Consider the following 19,706-nt stretch of genomic DNA (forward strand, 5'->3'; position numbering starts at 1 on the left):
ATTGAATAATGATGCCTACCATGAGCCATTATTAATCATTCATATAGCATTTCAACTGTAGTATATGCTTAATATTTACTGTTCATCTTCTCAGTTGTAAGGCAAGTCATTATCATTACAAAGTGTTGAGTTTGAGAGAATGTGACTTTCCCAATACTTTTCCTGGTTAGGAAAAGATCAAACATAGGCCTTCACTTCTGCCTGTTGATTCAAACATTTCTTGCTGGAGATACTCTGTTTAAAGCTATCCACCCCCTCCCTGTGCATCTTATATATTGTCTACATCAGTGTTCTTCAACCTTGGGTCATCAGATATTGTTGGACTGCAATTTATATCTCTGACCACTGACTAAGCTGGATGGGGATGATGGGCCTTGTAGTCCAAGAACATCTGGTGAACCCAAGGTTGAAGGAACACTGGTCTACATGATACAACTATGGGCTATATAATACAGTCGTACCTTGGATTCCAAACGCCTTGCAAGTCAAACGTTTTGGTTCCCGGACGCCCCAAACCCGGAAGTGAGTGTTCCGGTTTGCGAATGCTCTTTGGAACCCAAATGTCCAATGCAGCTTCTGATTGACTACAGGAGCTTCCTGTAGCCAATCAGAAGCCGCACCTTGGTTTTGGAAGTTGAACGGACTTCCGGAATGGATTCCGTTTGACTTCCAAGGTACCACTGTATAGGGCTGTATAATACCTTCTTTCTTTAACATGCAAGAATAACTATTTTAGTTAATACAAATGCATTTGGAATCATAGCTCAGTTGGTAGAACACGAGACGCTGAATCTCAGGGTTGTGGGTTCGAGCCCTATATTGGGCAAAAGATCCCTGCATTGCAGGGGGTTGGAGTGGATGACCCTTGGGGTCTTTTCCAGCTCTACAATTCTATGATCTATGATCTACTGGCATCCCCAGTCTTCTTTTATGTATGATCTGTATTCCCGATGAAGTTGAAAAGGAAACTTGAATAAATATAAAACAGTATTTTATGTATTTCATTCTTTTGATAGGACATGAATGCTTTCTGTGAATGCTCTCTGTGGAATGATAATATATAGCCTTTTAATGCAACAAGAACAAAAATATGTCCTGTTTATCATTTCAGTGATCGTAATATTGGGAAAGTATATTCTAAATCATCTTCCTTCTTGGATTATGCTCGAAAAGCTTTTAAAAAGCTTGAACTCGATGAGTCAGAGGTAAGTACGGTAGCTGTTTACTCAATACATGCTGTCACAGTGGCCGGAGTGGACTACTTCAGAGTAACGACGCTACGCAGCTCTGCATTTTATTCTTTTATTGGTGCTGCGTATTTACAGTGCTTAAGTCATTGCTATTTACACGGAGTGATGTGGTCAGTCGGTTTCAGAACCTCCTAATGGCTTTTGGCGCGTCTTTCTCCAACACAAAAGCTTTGGCAGACCCATCCTCTTTCCCCTCCTCTTTCTGCGTAATTCCGGAGTTGGGGGGATGGGTCTCCCGCCCTTATTCGCCCCTTCCTGTCCCACCTGGGACCCTGGCTCCTCTACCTTGCCTGAGCCTCGGACACGACTTCCTGCTTCCCCACTGGAATCGGAACTCTCTCTGCTTCCCCCTGTGCTCGGGGATTGGCTTGAACTCAGGAGGGGAGGGACTTCGCGATATCCCCTGTCCCTCACATCCACCCCCCTCCCAAGCTCTCCTTCACCCCTCCCCAGGTCCCCCCCAGGTGTCGGTGACGACTGGAAGCCTAAGAACTCAGTGCTTTCCGAGCCCGTTGGTGTGAACACCTCCCCCCAGTCCTGCAAGCCCCCCCCTTCCGCCTGGGAGGACGGGAATCCCAAAAAGTCTGTGGCGTCAGAGCTGGTGGGGGTAAAAATGTTCTGCCAATCTGCTCCTTCCTCTGACTGGGTGGATCTCGGTGACACCCATACCTCATCCTCTGGTTCCTCAAACTCCGCTTCCCAGCGCCATGGTGAACTGCTCTCCCGTGCTTCCTCCCCCTCCCCCTCCCTTTCCATGTGCCAGGGCTTGGGTCTATGGGGAAAGAGGGCGTGAAATTCTTCTACCAGGAATTCCTCCTGTATCTGAGTGGCTGGGACCCATTCATTCTGGGACGGTGGAGCATCCTCCCATGCCATGAGGTACTCCAGTCCCCCCACCCCCCACCTTGAATCCAGGATGGCTGTGGCCTCATTGAGTTGCTCCCTGCCTTCCCTCTCCCCCCCTCCCTCAGGGGTTTGTTCGCTGTCTCGGAGCCTGCTGCTTTCCCTGTACGGCGACAGCAGCGATCTATGAAACACTGGGTGCACCCTCATGTCCTCTGGCAGTGCCAGCCTGTATGCCACCGGGTTGACCTGTTGCGTGACCGTGAAGGGGCCCAACCTTCTGGGCGCCAGCTTTTTGCATCGCCCTCTGATGGGAAGGCCCTCCGAGGACAACCAAACTTTGTCCCCCACCCTAATGACCTCCCCCGGTCGCCTGTGGCGATCTGCCCCCCTCTTGTACGCTTCCTTGGCTCTCTCCAAGTGTTCTCTGAGCTGCTGGTGCACCGTCTCCAGTTCCTCTGCCCAATCCTCAGCCTGTGGGCCCTCCTCCTCCTCCTCCCCCTCCCTCTCAGGGAAAGATCTGAGGTCACGCCCGTAATTGGCCTTAAAGGGCGACACCCCTGTGGAGACGTGCACCGCATTGTTGTAGGCAAATTCTGCCAGTGGCAGGCGATCCACCCAGTCCGTTTGCCTCTGGCTGACGTAACATCTCAGGTACTGCTGCAGAATGGCGTTGACCCTCTCCGCCTGTCCATTGGTCTGCGGGTGTCTAGCCGTCGACAAGCTGACCTCCACCTGCAGGAGGTTCATGAGCCGCCGCCAGAACCTGGAAACAAATTGGCGGCCACGATCCGAAATAACCCTTAAGGGTAATCCATGCAGTCTGAATACGTGATCCACAAACAGTTTGGCTGTCTCTTCTGCAGAGACCGCCCTGGCACACGGTATAAAATGGCACATTTTGGACATGAGGTCCACCACCACCAACACTGCGGTCTTGCCCCTGGAAGAAGGCAGATCTGTGATGAAGTCCATGGACACCACTTCCCACGGCCTGTGTGGTGTGGCTAAGGGCTCCAGCAATCCCGGTGGCGCTGCTCTGACCACCTTTGCCCGCTGGCAGGTGTCACAGCCCCTTACATAGTCTCGAACATCTTCCCTCACCCCTGGCCACCAGAAGTGTCTCATGACTAGGTGAGTGGTCTTGTCCCTCCCAAAATGACCCGCCGTTGGGTTGTCGTGCATCTGCTTGAGGACCGTACGTCTAAGCTGGGTGGTGGGCAGGTACAGTGCACCCTTGTAGAAAAGCAGCCCCCTGCGTTCTGCAAAGTCTTTTGCCTGCTCCCCCCCCCTCAGTTCTCTGAAGATGCGGTTGGCAAATTCATCCGCTGCCGTCAGTGCTGTGAGTTCTGCCTCGCTCACCACTGCTGCTCCGCAGGACCATGCTGACGGGGGGAAAATGTGCCTGGGTGCCGGTGGCGCCTCCTCCTCCATGTACTCTGGCTTGCGGGAGAGGGCATCCGCCCTGACATTCTGCTCTCCCGGGATGTAGTGTATGGAGAAGTTGAAGTTCGAGAAGAACTCTGCCCACCGTATCTGCCGCTGGTTGAGCACCCTGGCAGTTCTCCAGAACTCCAGGTTCTTGTGGTCCGTGCACACCTGGATGGGGTGCTTGGCGCCCACCAGGAAGTGTCTCCAGTGCTGGAACGCAGCGTGGATCGCAAGAAGTTCCCGATCAAACACCGTGTAGTTTCGCTCTGGCTGGGTCAACTTCCTGGAGAAGAAGGCACAGGGTCTCCACTCTCTGTTGGCGTCCAGTTGCAACAAAATGGCGCCCACAGCTTTATCAGAAGCATCTGTCTCCACGCGTAGGGGCGCGTCCTGAACCACGTGGAACAGGTTCTGGTCTGAGGCGAACACCCTCTTGAGGCTTTCGAACGCTGCTTGCGCCTCTGGTGTCCACCTGAACTTCTGCTTGCCTCTCAGGCAGTCAGTGATGGGAGCCGTAACGCGAGAGAAGTTCTTGATGAACTTCCTGTAGAAGTTGGCGAAGCCTAGTAGGCGTTGGGCATCTTTGCGCGTCCTGGGGCTGTGCCAGTCCAGGATGGCCTGCACCTTGTCCTTGTCCATCGCCAGCCCCTTGTCGGACAGCTTGTAGCCCAGGAAGTCCACCTCCTTGGTGTGAAACTTGCACTTCTCCAGCTTCACATACAGGTGGTTCTCCTTCAGGCGCTGCAACACCTCCCTGACATCTTTCACATGCTGCACTGGGTCATTGGAGTAAATAAGGATGTCATCCAGGAAGACCAAGCATTTCCTGAAGAGGAGGGACCCCAGGACGTGGTGCATGAAGGCCTGGAAGCATGCTGAGCCCCCTTGCAACCCGAAGGGCATCACCAGATATTCAAAAGAGCCCAGAGGCGTGAACATCGTGGTTTTCCATTCATCGCCTTCCCGGATCCTGATCAAGTTGTACGCCCCCCTCAGGTCTAGCTTGGTGAAAATCTTGCCCCTGCGTGCCGCTGTCAGGAGATCATCCACTCTGGGCATGGGGAAAGCCACTGGCTCTGTCACTGAATTCAGTCGTCTAAAATCCACCACCAGACGGCGCTGTTGCGTGTCTTTCTTGTCCACCCAGAAGACCGGGCTGCCCCCTGCTGCCTTGCTTTCTCTGATGAACCCCCGCTTGAGGTTCTTGTCGATGAAAGCGCGCAGATCCTCCAGTTCCTGGTCTGACATGGCGTACAGCTTGGCTGGGGGTATAGTTGCCCCTGGCACCAGGTTGATCTGGCAGTCAAAAGGCCTGTGTGGGGGTAGGTGGTCGGACTCCGCTTCGCTGAAGACCTCCTGCAGGTCCCAGTACGGCTTGGGTATCGCCTCACCCCCTTTGATGTGCATGGTGGCCACCGTGGCTATCGGAGGCCCCTCCCCTGGTTGGTGCTGCATGCAGTGTTCCAGGCAAAAGTCCGATCCAAAAGTGATGCATCTCTGGTGCCAACTGATGGAGGGGTCGTGGCGCGCCAGCCAGCTCATGCCCAAGACGATGGGGGGGTCTGAGATGGTGGTGACGTTGAATGCCAGTGTCTCTGAGTGCCTTCCCACCGTCATTCTCATGGGGGGGGGGTTGATGGGTGATGGCCCCTCCCAGCAACTCTCTGCCGTCAATGGTTGCCACGTGCAGAGGAAAATCCAGCTGCAGAAGCTGGATCTGGTGCTGTTCTGCAAAGTTCCTCGAGAAGAAGTTCGCTGAGGCACCACTGTCAATTAGGGCGAGGACCGTCAGGGGATAGCCATTTGGGAGCGTGAGCGTCACTTCTAGAACCACTCCTGCTCTGGGAGGGGTGGGCTGGCTCTGCTCCCCTCTGTGCGGGTGGGTGGGCTGGGGCTGTTGTCTGCTGACTGTGCCTGGCTGCTGCCCCTTGTCTCCTGCAGCCAGGCTTTCCCGTTTCCCTGCTGTGGTGCTGCATCAGTGGGGGAGGGCACAACCGTTCCCGCCTTTCCTTGCCACTCCCTGCGATGTGGGCAGTCTCTGACGAGATGCTGGGGGGAGTTGCAGAGAAAGCAATTCCCACCCCTTCCCTCCTTGCGTCTTGGCGCCGCTGGGGTTTGAAAAGCCCGCGCGCGCGCGCTATCAATCTGCATGGGTTCCTGGTCCTGGCTGGCCCCAGGCGTGGCTTGAAAGGGTTGTTGGGGGAGTGGCTTCTCCTGCGACCGTGGGAACCAAGCCCGCTTTGCGCGCGTTGCTTGCTTGTCGCTCCACCGGGATTCCTGTCTCACCCCCACCGCCAGAGCCGCTTTGCTCAGCTGATCCATATTACTGGGCTTTGGACCTCTCGAGAGCTCATCCTTCACCTCCTCATGCAACCCCAAGTAGAACGCCGCTTGCATTGGGGGTGACTCTAGTTCCCACCCCAATCTGTGCACCAGCATGGTGAATTTCGCCCAATACGCGCGAACTGTCATATTTCCTTGGCGTAAATTATGAAGTTCCTCCTTAGTCTGGTCCATATGACTATCGGACGAATACATCGTTTTCAAACCTTCTAGAAATAGTTTGACATTCTTCATGCAAGGATTCTTTGTTGCAATTAACGGTCTTAGCCACTCCCTGGCTGCCCCGGTAAGGTGCTCCACAATAAACGCTACCCTGTGCTCATCATCAGGGAACTCATCGTGGTGCAGCTCAAGAGCATACACAATCTCAGTCTCAAAGCCCTGATATTCTTTCGGGTCTCCATTGAACTTGCTTACTAGCGTCCCGGCTCTCCTTCCTGGCAGCACTTGGACTTGGGGTGCCCCTCCCGCCTTGTTTTTCTCTGCATCCAGCTTGTTTTGGAGGTCTACCGCCACCGCCCTTAATTCCTGCTCTCTTTCCTGTAGCGCTCTCACCTGTTCCGCAAGTTGTAGCCGGTCGTCCTGGACCTTCTTAGTCTCTTCTTTAGCTGCCTTCAATTCCCCCTGCGCCTGCAGCGACAGCTGCTGCAGTTCTTGCTGGGCTTGCTCCGCGATCTGCCGCCATCTCTCCGCCTCTGACACGCTCATCCCGGCAACTCCAAAGTAGCCCAAAAAGGATTAGGAGGTTGCTGTCACAGTGGCCGGAGTGGACTACTTCAGAGTAACGACGCTACGCAGCTCTGCATTTTATTCTTTTATTGGTGCTGCGTATTTACAGTGCTTAAGTCATTGCTATTTACACGGAGTGATGTGGTCAGTCGGTTTCAGAACCTCCTAATGGCTTTTGGCGCGTCTTTCTCCAACACAAAAGCTTTGGCAGACCCATCCTCTTTCCCCTCCTCTTTCTGCGTAATTCCGGAGTTGGGGGGATGGGTCTCCCGCCCTTATTCGCCCCTTCCTGTCCCACCTGGGACCCTGGCTCCTCTACCTTGCCTGAGCCTCGGACACGACTTCCTGCTTCCCCACTGGAATCGGAACTCTCTCTGCTTCCCCCTGTGCTCGGGGATTGGCTTGAACTCAGGAGGGGAGGGACTTCGCGATATCCCCTGTCCCTCACACATGCAATTCACCTTCATAGATGATGGTTTATTTCAGTGGATTGTTTGCTAGTGGAAGTTGTGCTGCTGAAATCTGAAAGCTTATGTTGTCTTTACAGTTGCTGAAATTTATATCCACTGTAGATTTGTCTTAAGTTGCACATACTTACCAGTTCCAAATTGTTGCAAGTGGAATATTTGGAAGATTTTATTCCGCTCCTCCAGTTTAATTTACTGCAATTAATAAAAAGCAAAAAGTTACAAATCAGTGATGGTGGAATAGCAGGAATTGCAGATGCCAAGAGCCTTTATTATTTATTTATTTATTATTTTCTGCCCTGCCCATCTGGCTCGATTTTCCCAGCCATACTGGGTGGCTTTCAACAGAACATTCAAAACAGAATAAAACTTCAAACATTTAAAAACTTCCCTAAACAGGGAAGGATTCCTTCTCCCTCTTTGAACACAACATCCTCACTGTAAATATTAAGTAGTGCTAAAAAGAATTATTTGGATGTTGTTTTCTGAAATAGGGCCTTGTGTCATATACTAAGGGATTTTTTCTGTATGTGTAAGAAATTATATATATATATATATATATATGAATTCATGCATACAGTAGAAATTCCATTTATGTCTCTACTGTATTCCCAGGGACATGGAGACCTCAGTCCTGTGCACACTTGTAGTGAATAAATCCCATTGAAATAAATGGGAGTAGTGTCCAAATGAACATATGTTGGATTGCACAGTACATGTTCAATAGATATGCTTTGAATAGGGTTTTTTATTTTAAAAAATCACTAAATTAGCAATATCAGTTTTGTCAGTAAAATTTGATGTTCTCCAGAACATTTTATTTCTGAGAAGTTTTTTTTCCCCCATATGCGGGAAAACGCACAGATTATTCTGTTTACTGAATTGCATTTTCAGTTTCTTTCCCGTTTTTGACATCATCTGGAACTTATTGCTACATTTATTGGATATAATGTGTGTTTGTTATTTCTGGTGTTTTCTTTTTAACAAGCTTATATTTCTAAAGAAAACCTGCAAGAGCCATTGTTCTAATGCGCTGACATTGGTTTTACTTCAGGCAGAAATCAAATGCCTGTGATCTAAAGATCTCTTCAGACTAAGCAATTTGGATCGAAGCCCATTTAATTTCAATAGAGGAAGTTACTTTAAAAATTGAGAATTAGTTTAAAAAGAAACTTAACACACACAACTAAGAGGTTTTTAGAAAAACGCCTTAAGCAAGGCTCAAATGAATCCTGGGTCACAAATTACAAACTCTACAGCATTGCCCAGGATATGTGAACATGGTTACAAAGCAAATTAACAGAAAGTAAACCACAGAGCCTAGGGCTTGCTGATCAGAAGATCAGCGGTTCGAATCCCTGCGATGGGGTGAGCTCCTGTTGCTTGGTCCCAGCTCCTGCCAACCTAGCAGTTTGAAAGCACGTCAAAGTACAAGTAGATAAATAGGTACCACTACAGCGGGAAGGTAAACGGCGTTTCTGTGTGCTGCTCTGGTTTGCCAGAAGCGGCTCAGTCATGCTGGTCACATGACCCAGAAGCTGTACGCCGGCTCCCTCAGCCAATAACGTGACATGAGTGCCACAACCCCAGAGTCGGTCACGACTGGACAGAATGGTCAGGGGTCCCTTTACCTTTACCTTTAACCTTTGGGGGGAAAGTGGATAAGATTAGTACCTAGTGATTTGTTACTTTTACATTTCTCAATAAGGACTGGAACGTCATATGTTGTCACCACAATTTTCTTCTGTCCTTCAGCCTCTCTTTTTGAGACGTGTTCAGACATGGATACCTATCTTACATTTTCTGTAGAAAAGACAGGTGCAAAGAATTAATTCAGTTTCTCTGCAGCCTTTAACACACCTTATCATTCAACAGTCCAAGCACCTCCTTAGCCTGTTTCTCTCTTCTCCTTTAGCTCAAACAGGAGTGCAGGCGCTGTCTTCAGCCCTTTTCTAAAGCCTCTTTGAAGTAGCTCTCACACGTGAGCTGCTTCAAGTAACACTTTTGCACATGGCTTTAATACCCACTCAGCTGATGTGCTGCCTTGGCTGTGCAATCTTGTTCCCTGCTGCCTTGGCTGTGCAATCTTGTTCCCTGCTGGAAAAAGGGCAGTAGAGCCATGGCAGAATTAAACCTTGTCCTCTTACTCATCAGCTGATTATCACCAGTGACATTGGCTAATGGGCATGGTTTGGAGAAAGTGGCCTCACAGACCATATCGGAGCCTCTGGCAGGGTTAGTCCTTCGTCTATGCTCTCCTTTAAGGTCAAGCACTTCGGTTCAGTTGTCTTGGTTCAGAGACTCTAGTTTTAGCATATAAACACATCCACTCTGAGTATAATCCCACCTGGAGGTGCCAGGCGATTGAAACTGGGACCTACTACATGAACCTTCTACCCCTGGGACCTTCTACTCCTGGGTTGTGACTCTTCCCAAAGGCCCAACATTATGGTTCTCTCCATGGGCTCTCTCCCATTACGGAAGCCATGTCGTACTGTATGCTCATTTCCTAGTTCTACTTTCTTCCTTTTTTGGGTGATGAGAAATATTTTCACCCCCATTTGCTCGAGATAATTTGTCCTGATGAACTGGATGCTTTCCAACTTCGAACAGCTGCACCCCAAGGGTTAATTTTAAAAGCTGCTCTGCAGCCTTTTTGATGTTAAGTACCATCAGTGCCAACCTAGCCGTTCAAAAGCAGGCAGTGCAAGTAGATAAATAGGTACCACTACAGTGGGAAGGTAAACTGCATTACTGTGCGCTGCTCTGGTTTCGCCAGAAGCGGCTTCGTCATGCTGGCCACATGACCCGGAAAAACTGTCTGCGGAAGCTAACAAACGCCAGCTCCCTCGGCATGTAAAGCGAGAAGAGCAGCGCAACCCCAGAGTCATTCGCAACTGGACTTAATTGTCAGGGGTCCCTTTACCTTTACCATCAGTGTGGTTCTGCTCCGGTTTGAGGAGAGCTTATCACTTTTTTAAGAGCTGGCTTGTCACAAAACACTCTCCAGGGACTAAGAAATCCACATCCCTTGTCTGTGCACCTCTGTATAAACCACGCATGAGACCTCTCAACTCAGCCTACCTAGCTGCCCCCCCCTTGTGCAACAGGAAGCATCTTACCAAAAGCTGGTATGCGGGTCCTGGTTTTCAGCTTCCTATGTAGAAAACTTCATTTTGTTTCCAGGAATTTCACCACTGTTGCTTACTCATCCTACCAGCCTGTCTAGTCAAAGCATTGGCAGCCTTCACACTAGGCAGGCTAGTTAGCATGCAGCCCAGACAACTGTCAAACATCTCTTTGCGCTTCTAAGGAGTAAATCTCGCGCTACTAAGACACACACACACCCAATCCCTGGCGGTGTGTCCTCAGTTAATCCCCCAAGGAATAAGTCAGCCTTAAGGCATGGCTTTTCTTTTTCTTGGAGTGACACCCTCTTTCCTTGAGAACCTCATGCTTCATGACAGCAAAGGAGCTGTCAAGTGAGCCACAGAAGCTCTTGGGACATTAAATTACAAGCCTGAGCATGCAAGCAAGGCAAGGAATATGGGGGAATTGTCCTTCCTCCATTATCTCCTTGCTTGGAGAAGTAGCAGGTGCCTTCATTAGGCACATGGTGTTCATCTAGTTGTCTCCTTTACTTCCGTGTCAAAGACTACAGAGTTCTTTGTTCATGTATCCAGAACTGATGAACCAGAAAGAAGCTTTGAAGATTTGATAGGTGCCATTTGTTTTGGTGAGATCTCTCTTTGGTACATGCAATGCAATCTTCTGTATTATTTATTCAGGAGTCTCACCAAGTTCAGTGGGACCTACTTTCAAGTAAACGTGCCACCTTAGTGTGTGGGTGTGTTTTGTTTCGAAGCTGTTGAGGGGTTTGGTTTGCCATTCCTTATTAACTTGAGTTATAATGCAAATAGGTCATCCGAATCTTAAATTGTAATGAGCATTTCAGCAAGAACGTTCACCAGCCAATTGTGGAAAGGAAGATATAGTCCTGCTGTCAAAACGGGATTATGAAAGGTTGCTGTTAAAACTGTACAAAGCACATATATTAATGCAGTATTTCAAGGATGACTGTAGTTTAAATATAAACCAACATGTAATCTGTGTACTGCCGGTGCCAAATTCCAGTTTAATCTGATAAGGAGTTTTAACAGCTGTAGTATCTACAAGAATCAGCTGGCAAACTACAGACTTCACTTTAAAATATGCAAACAGAAAATCCCCAGCACCAACAAGGTGTTGGAGAAGAAGGAATGAGTCTGTGGCAAATAAGCATTAAGAACTGAATATATGACATTTCATTTGAGGCATTCCACTGCTGCCGTGGTGAGCTGATCTCTCCTTTTATGTGAGCATTTGCATGGCAGGATGCATGGTAATCTTTAGTTTGTACCTCCTGTTTTCATTCTAAAGATGCTGTAATTTAGGGATCGGTATAGAATAGTCTTCTATTGACTCATTTAGATCTTTTCATATTTCATTCACATGTAAGGTATGAGAAGATTTCTTGGATTTTCTGTGAGTCAGTTCAGACATGAGCAGGCAAATTGTGGTTTGGCCATCAATAAAAGGATTGGAATTGCTGCACTTCTTTTCTCCATCCCTGGTTTAAACAGATATCTTAATTAGGCACCATGGATTGTGAAAACCATGGTTTGTTTCAACGTCAGCATTGAAAGCCCAGTTTACAGTTTTGGTCTGGGGACAAAATAGTTTTTGCAAACTAGGAGGGGAGGCAGAAAAAGGAGGACATAAACTTCTAGCCTATCATACTTCAGCTGCTACATCTTAGCAGGGCTAGTATACATCAGTCTTCTGGGTTCAACCCCTGCCCACTTTTTACTTTAACTTCCCTTATGATGAAATACATTTCTGCACTAAAAATGAGGTTTTAAATTGGCCGCAAATACAGAAATCTTCACCCATTTTCTCCAAGGCCTTCGTGGGCTTCTTATCTTCTCCCACACCCCCTGAAAATATGCTCTAGAGACACTTTGGACCTTCCAAAGTTTGTGAGAAGTGAAATAAGATTGGCAGGGAGAAGGGGGAAGATTGGCAGGGAGAAGGCGGAATTCTGCAGAGGTTTCTGCCAAATCCAAGCCCCTTTCACAGAGGGCTACTTACATTCATAGAAGTGCACTCTTGGATTCAACTCAGAGTTCCAAGCTTTTAATAACTTAATTCAATAAAAGCAAGTTTTGAATCAGTTTATTTGGTTTGTTTGCAATAGAAGATGCCTGAGAAGTTTAACAATGGGCTACAATCTAAACATTCCCTTTTACCCGTAATGTTGCTAAAATTTCTAGAAGCTGCTCTCGGTGGTATTTATCCTTCCCCTTCTCCTTCATTCACTCTCTTACATACAGAAGCTATATTCTCTGACTTACCTAAGCTTTTTGTTTTCCTAGCTTTTGTTGGTGGCTTGTAGCATATTTGGGCTGAAACCATACATGCAATTATGGACATGGTTGGAATTAGAATGTGGAATCTGAGAACCAAGTCTTGGACTACCTTCACTGTATAGTTGCTGTTTGTGTGGTTGCACCACACACTGCTCTGATAATATTTAAAATACAGAGACCAAGTAGAAAAGAAGGATGATTTTCCTGTTTAAAGTATTTTAGCTACTTTGAAACATTCTAGAATGTTGCCTCTTTTACCAAAATGTCCTACGTTTTAAGGAGCCTAACCTTGTTTTTAAGAGATTCAATATTTCATATTCTGATGCCTGTTTTAAGAATGCTTACCCAACTGTAGAATGGCTACCCCATATTGTATGCAAAGGATCTAGGAGTATTGTCTTCACTTCCAGTAGAGAGCACCAGCCTTACAATGCAATACCAAACATGTTAACTCTGAATTTATGTCCCACTTAATTCAACAGGTCTTTCTTTCTAGTATAAATGTGCTTAGGGTAGCATGCGTAGAGTGATTTCATCTCCCCCCCCTTTTTTTTTAAAAAAAGTATAATATCGCTGTAGAGCAATAACACAGGTAAGAGACATAAACAATTTCGGGAGTGAAAAATTAGTCCTGCAAAGTCATTATAGTAAATTGGGAAATTATTGATTGTAAAATGAAATTTCTGTTGGGTTTCAAGTATTTTTAATTAGAGAAAATAATTTTAGTATCTGCCTCAGGTAGGTTTTAATTGCCATCATCAATTTTCCTGTTATTGCAGATTTCAGACAGCCTCATAATGGAGTACTTTGAAAAATACAAGCACAGAATGAATGAGCTGGAAGCTTTTAATATGGTAAAATCACAGTTTCTGAAAAGTTGTTTTGTATGTTTATGTTAGGCCACAGTTGGGTTGGGTTAAACTTTTACGATGAGGTGGATCAGTTTATATTGTGATATACTCTCTACAGGAAGAAGAAGAAAACCCTTAACTGGGAGAATATTCTCTTCCAAAATTATATTAGGTGTCAGTAGAATAATGAGAACATATGGAGATTCTTTTTCAAGTATAATAAATGTTAAAAAAAAAGTTGGGCTCCTTTTGAACCCATATTGGTCTCTGAGTGTTCCTTTTAATACATTTCATTGTTGGTTCCCTTTTAACAAGATTTCTGCCACTTGCAATGTGTTTTGTGTGCTGAGTTATACCTCAAAGCTACTTGATAATAGATGCCATGCCTATTGCATTTCACAGACTTTGATCTTTATTACACTGATTTTCTGAAGATGTCCAATAGGGTAGACTTGGCAAGGTTGCACTTGTACTATTTTTTTTTTTGGCAGTGCCCACCGTCCTTAATTGTTTTGATGGGAAAGTGTTGAAGAGTTTGTGTCTGGTAGTACAGAATCAATGCCAAGGGCCATTTTGGTAATCTATCATGAGAAAAAAGATTGTAGCTAATTATATATATATATATATATATATATGTAACTAACATAATTTGTGTAACATTTGCATGACCCTATTGAATGACTAACCGTCAGTCATGGACAAATTCTGTCTTACTAAATGTACCTCCTTGTCAGCCTGAGTGAAAAACTGCTAGCCCAGTACCTTTTAAATTCATAATTAATCCCTGTAAAATAATGAGATGAAATATGTAATAATTTTTCAAAGAAGTGTCTCCTGAAATGTAGCACAAAACAACATGGAAACTGTATTGGGGGGACGTTACTTTTTTGCAGTAATGGAATTATATTTCTCTCCTGTGGCTAAATTGGTGGCTAAATGTTTCTTTCAGTTGAAAGTTGTGCTGGGACCTTGTATCGAGGTGCTGATTCTTCTAGATCGTCTCTGCTACCTCAAAGAACAGGTAATTCTTAGTAACGTGACACAGCAGAATAATACTTTTTCATATTAAGAAAACGACAGCAGCATGCATGATTTTCACATATTTGGAAAAGTTTTAAGTGTCCAATCCATCACTCCCAATGTTGTGCCGCAGATGTTTTTACTTTGGGAAATCTGTTGCAGTAAAGTTTTTATGTTCTTTTAATTGCATGGTAAATTACCAGTAATAAAGAAACAACATTGCCTAAACAGATATTTTAACTGTTAGTAGCTGAAGTGCTCAAGCCATTTTGACTTTGCGTATACTGCTGTTTTCTGCATGATCTTAATATTAAGGTAACGCCTTTATTTAATATGCAACCAGTTGCTGTTTCCAACAGGTATGTGTTTGTGATACATGGTACCTTCAGCAACATGGTTCATCCCTAGCTGTTCAAGCAACATGTTAACTGATCCAGAATCAAGTTATCATTGATATGGACTACTTCAATGGTCTGTAGCAGTGTGATTTGGTTCATGGGAATTTTTCTGTCCATAAACACTTCACATTTTGCTACTTAAGATAGCCGGAGTCTATACCCTTGGACAGAAACGTGCTCTATGACAGCTATAATCTTGGTAAAGGATATGTTTTAAGCTTACTACTTGCAGACCATTTCACATATTCATCTGCTTTCATGCAAGCACTGGAATCACCACACTCTCACTTGCGTACTACTCCAGAGATTGCCAAATGAATGAAATGGCATTCTCGTGTCAGTACTAGAAATAAAAGGGGTGATTTTCATCATCTCGGGAATGAGAAATCACTTCTTCATAGAAAGGCTGGTGGTGAACAAGCTGCGCTTAAATCTGCACATAGTGATTTAAATAAGAGAGTAGGAGAGTTGTCTTATGTTTTTCCATCCTTTCACCCAAGGAGCAAACTGCATGCATGTGAGTGGGGCTGGCACTGATAATGTGCAGTGAAATTTCTGCAGAATATCTGACCTTTCGCAAATAATGAACCATTGAATCGATACCTAACTTTTCTTCTTCTTTGCTTTTCCAAGCACATCCATTGAGCTGCTCTGCTTTTCCTCCACAATTTAAGTCCTTTAGAGAATCACAGAATCATAGAGAAGATTTATCCTAAGGGAGTTTTATTTTGTCTGCAGTGCAGCACTCGAACAATTGATTTATAATAAATGTGTGCTTTTGTTCTTACCGGATATTTTTAGAGAAACTGTTGAAATACATAAATAACTTTTTTTGTTTTTGTTTTTACAAATGCCAGCTAGTTTTAAATTATGAAAGCTTCAGTTCCACGAGCCCCCCTTCAGCAGGTGCACATAAAACAGCACTTCTTCTTCCCCTGGATTTCAAAAACCAAAATATGGATTTCAAAAGCACTACACGAGTCAGAAACTTCACATGATGTGAGGTTATTACTTCATAGACCTCTAGTGATCTGCACAGTAGTATTCTGAATTTGCAAGAAAACAGGGAAATCAGTTCAGTAGCATTCATCACTGACTTAACTTTGCTAAATTTACTGTTGAATGAGATTCATGCCCATGCTGCTAGCATATCTAGTATTGCTTTTCTGTGCCGTTCTGCTAGTGTTAGTTATTATTGTAGCTATGCCACTGGCAGCACAAGAGATTTTGGTGCCTGAGGCTGCAAAGCCAAATGATGCCTCCTGAGCATAATACATATATATAAAATAAAACAAATAATTGACAAATGTGCTGCCCTTTAATGATACTTCCCAAATCTGCCTTTGGCCAGCCCTGCCGTACAGCTGACATAGCAAAAGTTGGTGTAAGATATTTTGACTTTGTGTCGGAAGAAAAAGCAGCCCAAAGTGATGAAGGCAGGTTAATGAATGCACTCCTCGTCTCACCAGCCTACCTTGTTTAGATAAGAAGTTCTATTAACTTACGCTGCACATGTTGACAGAGGGCAGCTCATAATATCAGCTTGAAGGAGCTCCGGAGTGAGGCAGAGCATGGGGAAAGAGTTCTGCCTTCGCTTCTTAAGACAGCTGCTGGGCTCTTGGTGATGAACTAAGAGCTCAGTGTAGTTTTAGTAGCAAATTCACAAGACAATAACTAAGAACAATAAAACAGCCTCCTTTCAAAACCATAGCTTTTGAAATTGTAATTGGCAGCAGTGAAACTTCAAGCAAACAACAATGGAGGATGAATGTTAGACACACTTTGTGTGTGTTGCAGAATTTGTTTGGTGATTTTTATTTTTATTTTAGGAAAAAACGTATTGCCGTATCTGAGCTTTCAAGTCAAATGCCTTTCTCTGATCAAGTATTATTTTACAGGACAACATTGCCTGGTCTGGACTGGTAAAATTATTCGATCCCATAAAATCCCCCAGATGCTTTGCAGTTGTGGCTTTGAAAAAACAGACTTTCACATGCAAGTAAATTGGATCTAAAGCTGGGAACTGATACTGCTTTTGTACTTTATAACACAAGGGTTTCTTTTTACACTTACTCTGCTGTTATCAACTGTTCTGTTAATGGCTTCTTTTTAAAGTTTTAATGTTTTATAAATCAGGAAATATGTACAAGAAAAATAAATATAAACTATCCCTTGTATACCATCAAGTACCTGTAACATGAAGTGTGAAATTTTACCTTTGCCTTACATGCATAGTACAACAGGATTGTAAAATTTCCATGAAAAATAAGCCAACCATGGGGTAGAAGAGAGCGATCCATGATCATATATCTCACTTTAAAACTTTTTAGAACATTTATCCGCTAATCCTTCTGTAATGCCATCCTGATTTTTTTGTTCTGAAGATAGACAATGTGAAAGAATTTGAACAGTTTGGACTCTACAGGCTTAAAGGCTTCATTCCTGATGCTCCCCCACTGGCCAAACACACGTGGAAAACTTAGTTCAGGGACTCAAAGATCACCTGTCTAGCCTGGCATCAGGTTGGTAACTTTATCTGGCAACTGCATGTTAAGGAACAGGCCTTATGAGATCTTAATCCTTTGAATTTCTCTTAACATCCTGGATGGTGATCGCAATAGTTTGGTATCCAAAATTCACAAGTTGCTTTTTAATAAGGATATGAGCACAGTGGATGATGGGGGGTGGGGTGGAAACTAGATTGTAACATCAGTATTGACAATGATTGTTGGAACTCTATGTGGGGAAAATTCCCCTTTAAATCCACATCTCTCTATTTGACACACATCAGCTTTCTCTGTTCCACCCTTTGTTGGGGAAGGGAGGTGCAAGGATACAAGAACCTTCTGACATATGTGGTGGACCTGCAGCAAGGTGGACAAATTTTGGGACCGTGTTTCCTCCAAAATAGATTTAAAAAAACTGGAGACCGCATTGTTAAATCCTCTGATCTGACACTTTTGAATCTCTTCCGAGATGAGAATGCTGACTTGCACTTTGAACCTTTAATTTGCTTTCTGTTAATGACAGCCATATCAATAATGGCCAGAGTCTGGAAGGACCCAGAAGGAGCAACCCTGGACAATTGAGTTAGCCAAGCTTGGCAGATTGCGCTCATTGAAAATGAAACACAGAGACCTACTTTTGGTGGATTGGTTCTGTTTTATTGGTTATGCGAGTAAGAGCGATAATAATAGAGGGGTCCCTGCAGCATTTAAAACCTTCTTGACAGTGTAATTTTATTTGTCTTTTCTATGTTTGGATACCTGGAACTCCCCCCCCCCCAAGTCATTGAGTTTGGTCTATGTAATGCCCTGTATCTCTGCTGTGTATTGTAGGGCAGTTATTCAATTAAATAAATAAATTCAATAAAGGCTAAATGGATAAAAAAATTAGATCTAAATCTCTTCCTGCCCCCTCTTATTATTTGCACCTTCATTCAGATGGGGGAATATTTTTTTTAAGCCTGTAAGAAACAAATGCCTCCTCCAACAGTGCCACTGCCCCCCAATTTATATTGGATCCCCCTGCAACTGTTTTTAATTTTTTTAATCAAAATGTAAAACTCTCCAGTCCCAGATTTCCTGTGTCATAGCTGTATTCTTGAACATCTTCAGTGTCCTTTTGCCCTTACGGGGAGGAAGGTCCTGCCCACCTCATCTGTCTTACCACGGCAGAACTGACTGTGACTAACCTCATTCAGCTTAGCCTGCTGTGAAAATATTTGGGAGAAGCAGCAGGAAGGAACTTGTGGCTGTCTCTTCTGTTGCCTACATCTTAGAGCATAGTGCAATAGCTGCTGGACCATAAAGGACTACGGATACAGCCGTGGATATTGGAAACAAGAAAGATGATGAAAAGAGCTCACCTGTAGAAGGCTCAGGAAGCACCCACTGCTGTGATATGCTGCTCCATTATCTCACAGAAGCATTTCCCAGCTGCTCAGTGCTGTCTTGGCTCATCTGTGTAGTCCATGCATAGTTGTTACTCATTTGTTTTTGACAATCCTACTTTCTAGTTTTTGCATGAAATAAATCATATTTCTTACACCATCATCATCATCATCATTTATTTGTATCCTGCCCTCCCCGGCCAAAGCCGGGCTCAGAGCGGCTAGCAACAAGTAAAAATAGCACGGTGTACATAAAATCACACAGTCAATTAAAATACATTCTAAAATCAATTCAGAATCAAATGAATGGCAACCATTGGGTGAGAGTTCTATGAGGATTACAGAAGGAGAGAGGGGGTCAGACTGTGCCTTGGCCAAAAGCTTAGCGGAACAGCTCCGTCTTGCAGGCCCTGCGGAAAGAAGACAAGTCCCTCAGGGCCCTAGTCTCTTGGGACAGAGTGTTCCACCAGATCAGAGCCACGGCCGAAAAAGCCCTGGCTCTGGTCAAGGCCAACCTAACCTGTCTGTGGCCTGGGATCTCCAAGATGTTTTTATTTGAAGACCGTAAGGTCCTCCATGGGACATACTAGGAGAGGCGGTCCCGTAGGTACGAGGGTCCTAGGTCCTACATAGGTTGCATTGACACACAAGTGATAGAAATGTGAGCGACAACATCCACTTCTCCCATTATATGGCAAGGTAGGGATGCATAAAGGGGCCCTAAGATTCTTCTCATTCATATCTATATTTTAAAGTACATTGCTCAATGTTAAAAGTTTTTTTTTTAAAAAAAATATTTTTTATTTGAAATTTTCAACATAACACACATTAAAACTAATTTATCCCTTCTAGACTCCCCACCCCACCCCCAGGTTTCCAATGTCTCCCCTTTGTTTCCTTACACATTTTATATTTTCCATTCAATCTCAAGTCCATTAATAACCTTGATACATGATACTTCATAGATTCGCTCAATGTCAAAAGTTTTTGAAAGGACGGAACAATATTTCTTTTTTAAAAAAATTCGTTATATGTTCACAAAGAACTGGGGAATAACATATCGGTGTGGAATAA

At 44.8% G+C, this 19,706-nt stretch overlaps 1 protein-coding gene across 1 annotated transcript in view; it reads left to right on the forward strand.

Moving 5' to 3' along the window:
- Window positions 1-18,795, forward strand: part of METTL25 (methyltransferase like 25) — a 54,793-nt gene extending 35,998 nt beyond the window's left edge. The window contains exons 9-12 of the mRNA XM_035127305.3: window positions 1,112-1,205; window positions 13,251-13,325; window positions 14,272-14,343; window positions 16,639-18,795. Coding sequence (XP_034983196.3) covers window positions 1,112-1,205; window positions 13,251-13,325; window positions 14,272-14,343; window positions 16,639-16,743 — 346 coding nt within the window. The 3' untranslated portion in view covers window positions 16,744-18,795. The remainder of the gene's footprint in view (window positions 1-1,111; window positions 1,206-13,250; window positions 13,326-14,271; window positions 14,344-16,638) is intronic.
- The last annotated feature ends 911 nt before the right edge of the window (window positions 18,796-19,706 follow it).

The sequence above is a fragment of the Zootoca vivipara genome, chromosome 9 (assembly GCF_965207765.1).
Source record: "Zootoca vivipara chromosome 9, rZooViv2.hap1.1, whole genome shotgun sequence".
NCBI lineage: Eukaryota > Metazoa > Chordata > Lepidosauria > Squamata > Lacertidae > Zootoca > Zootoca vivipara.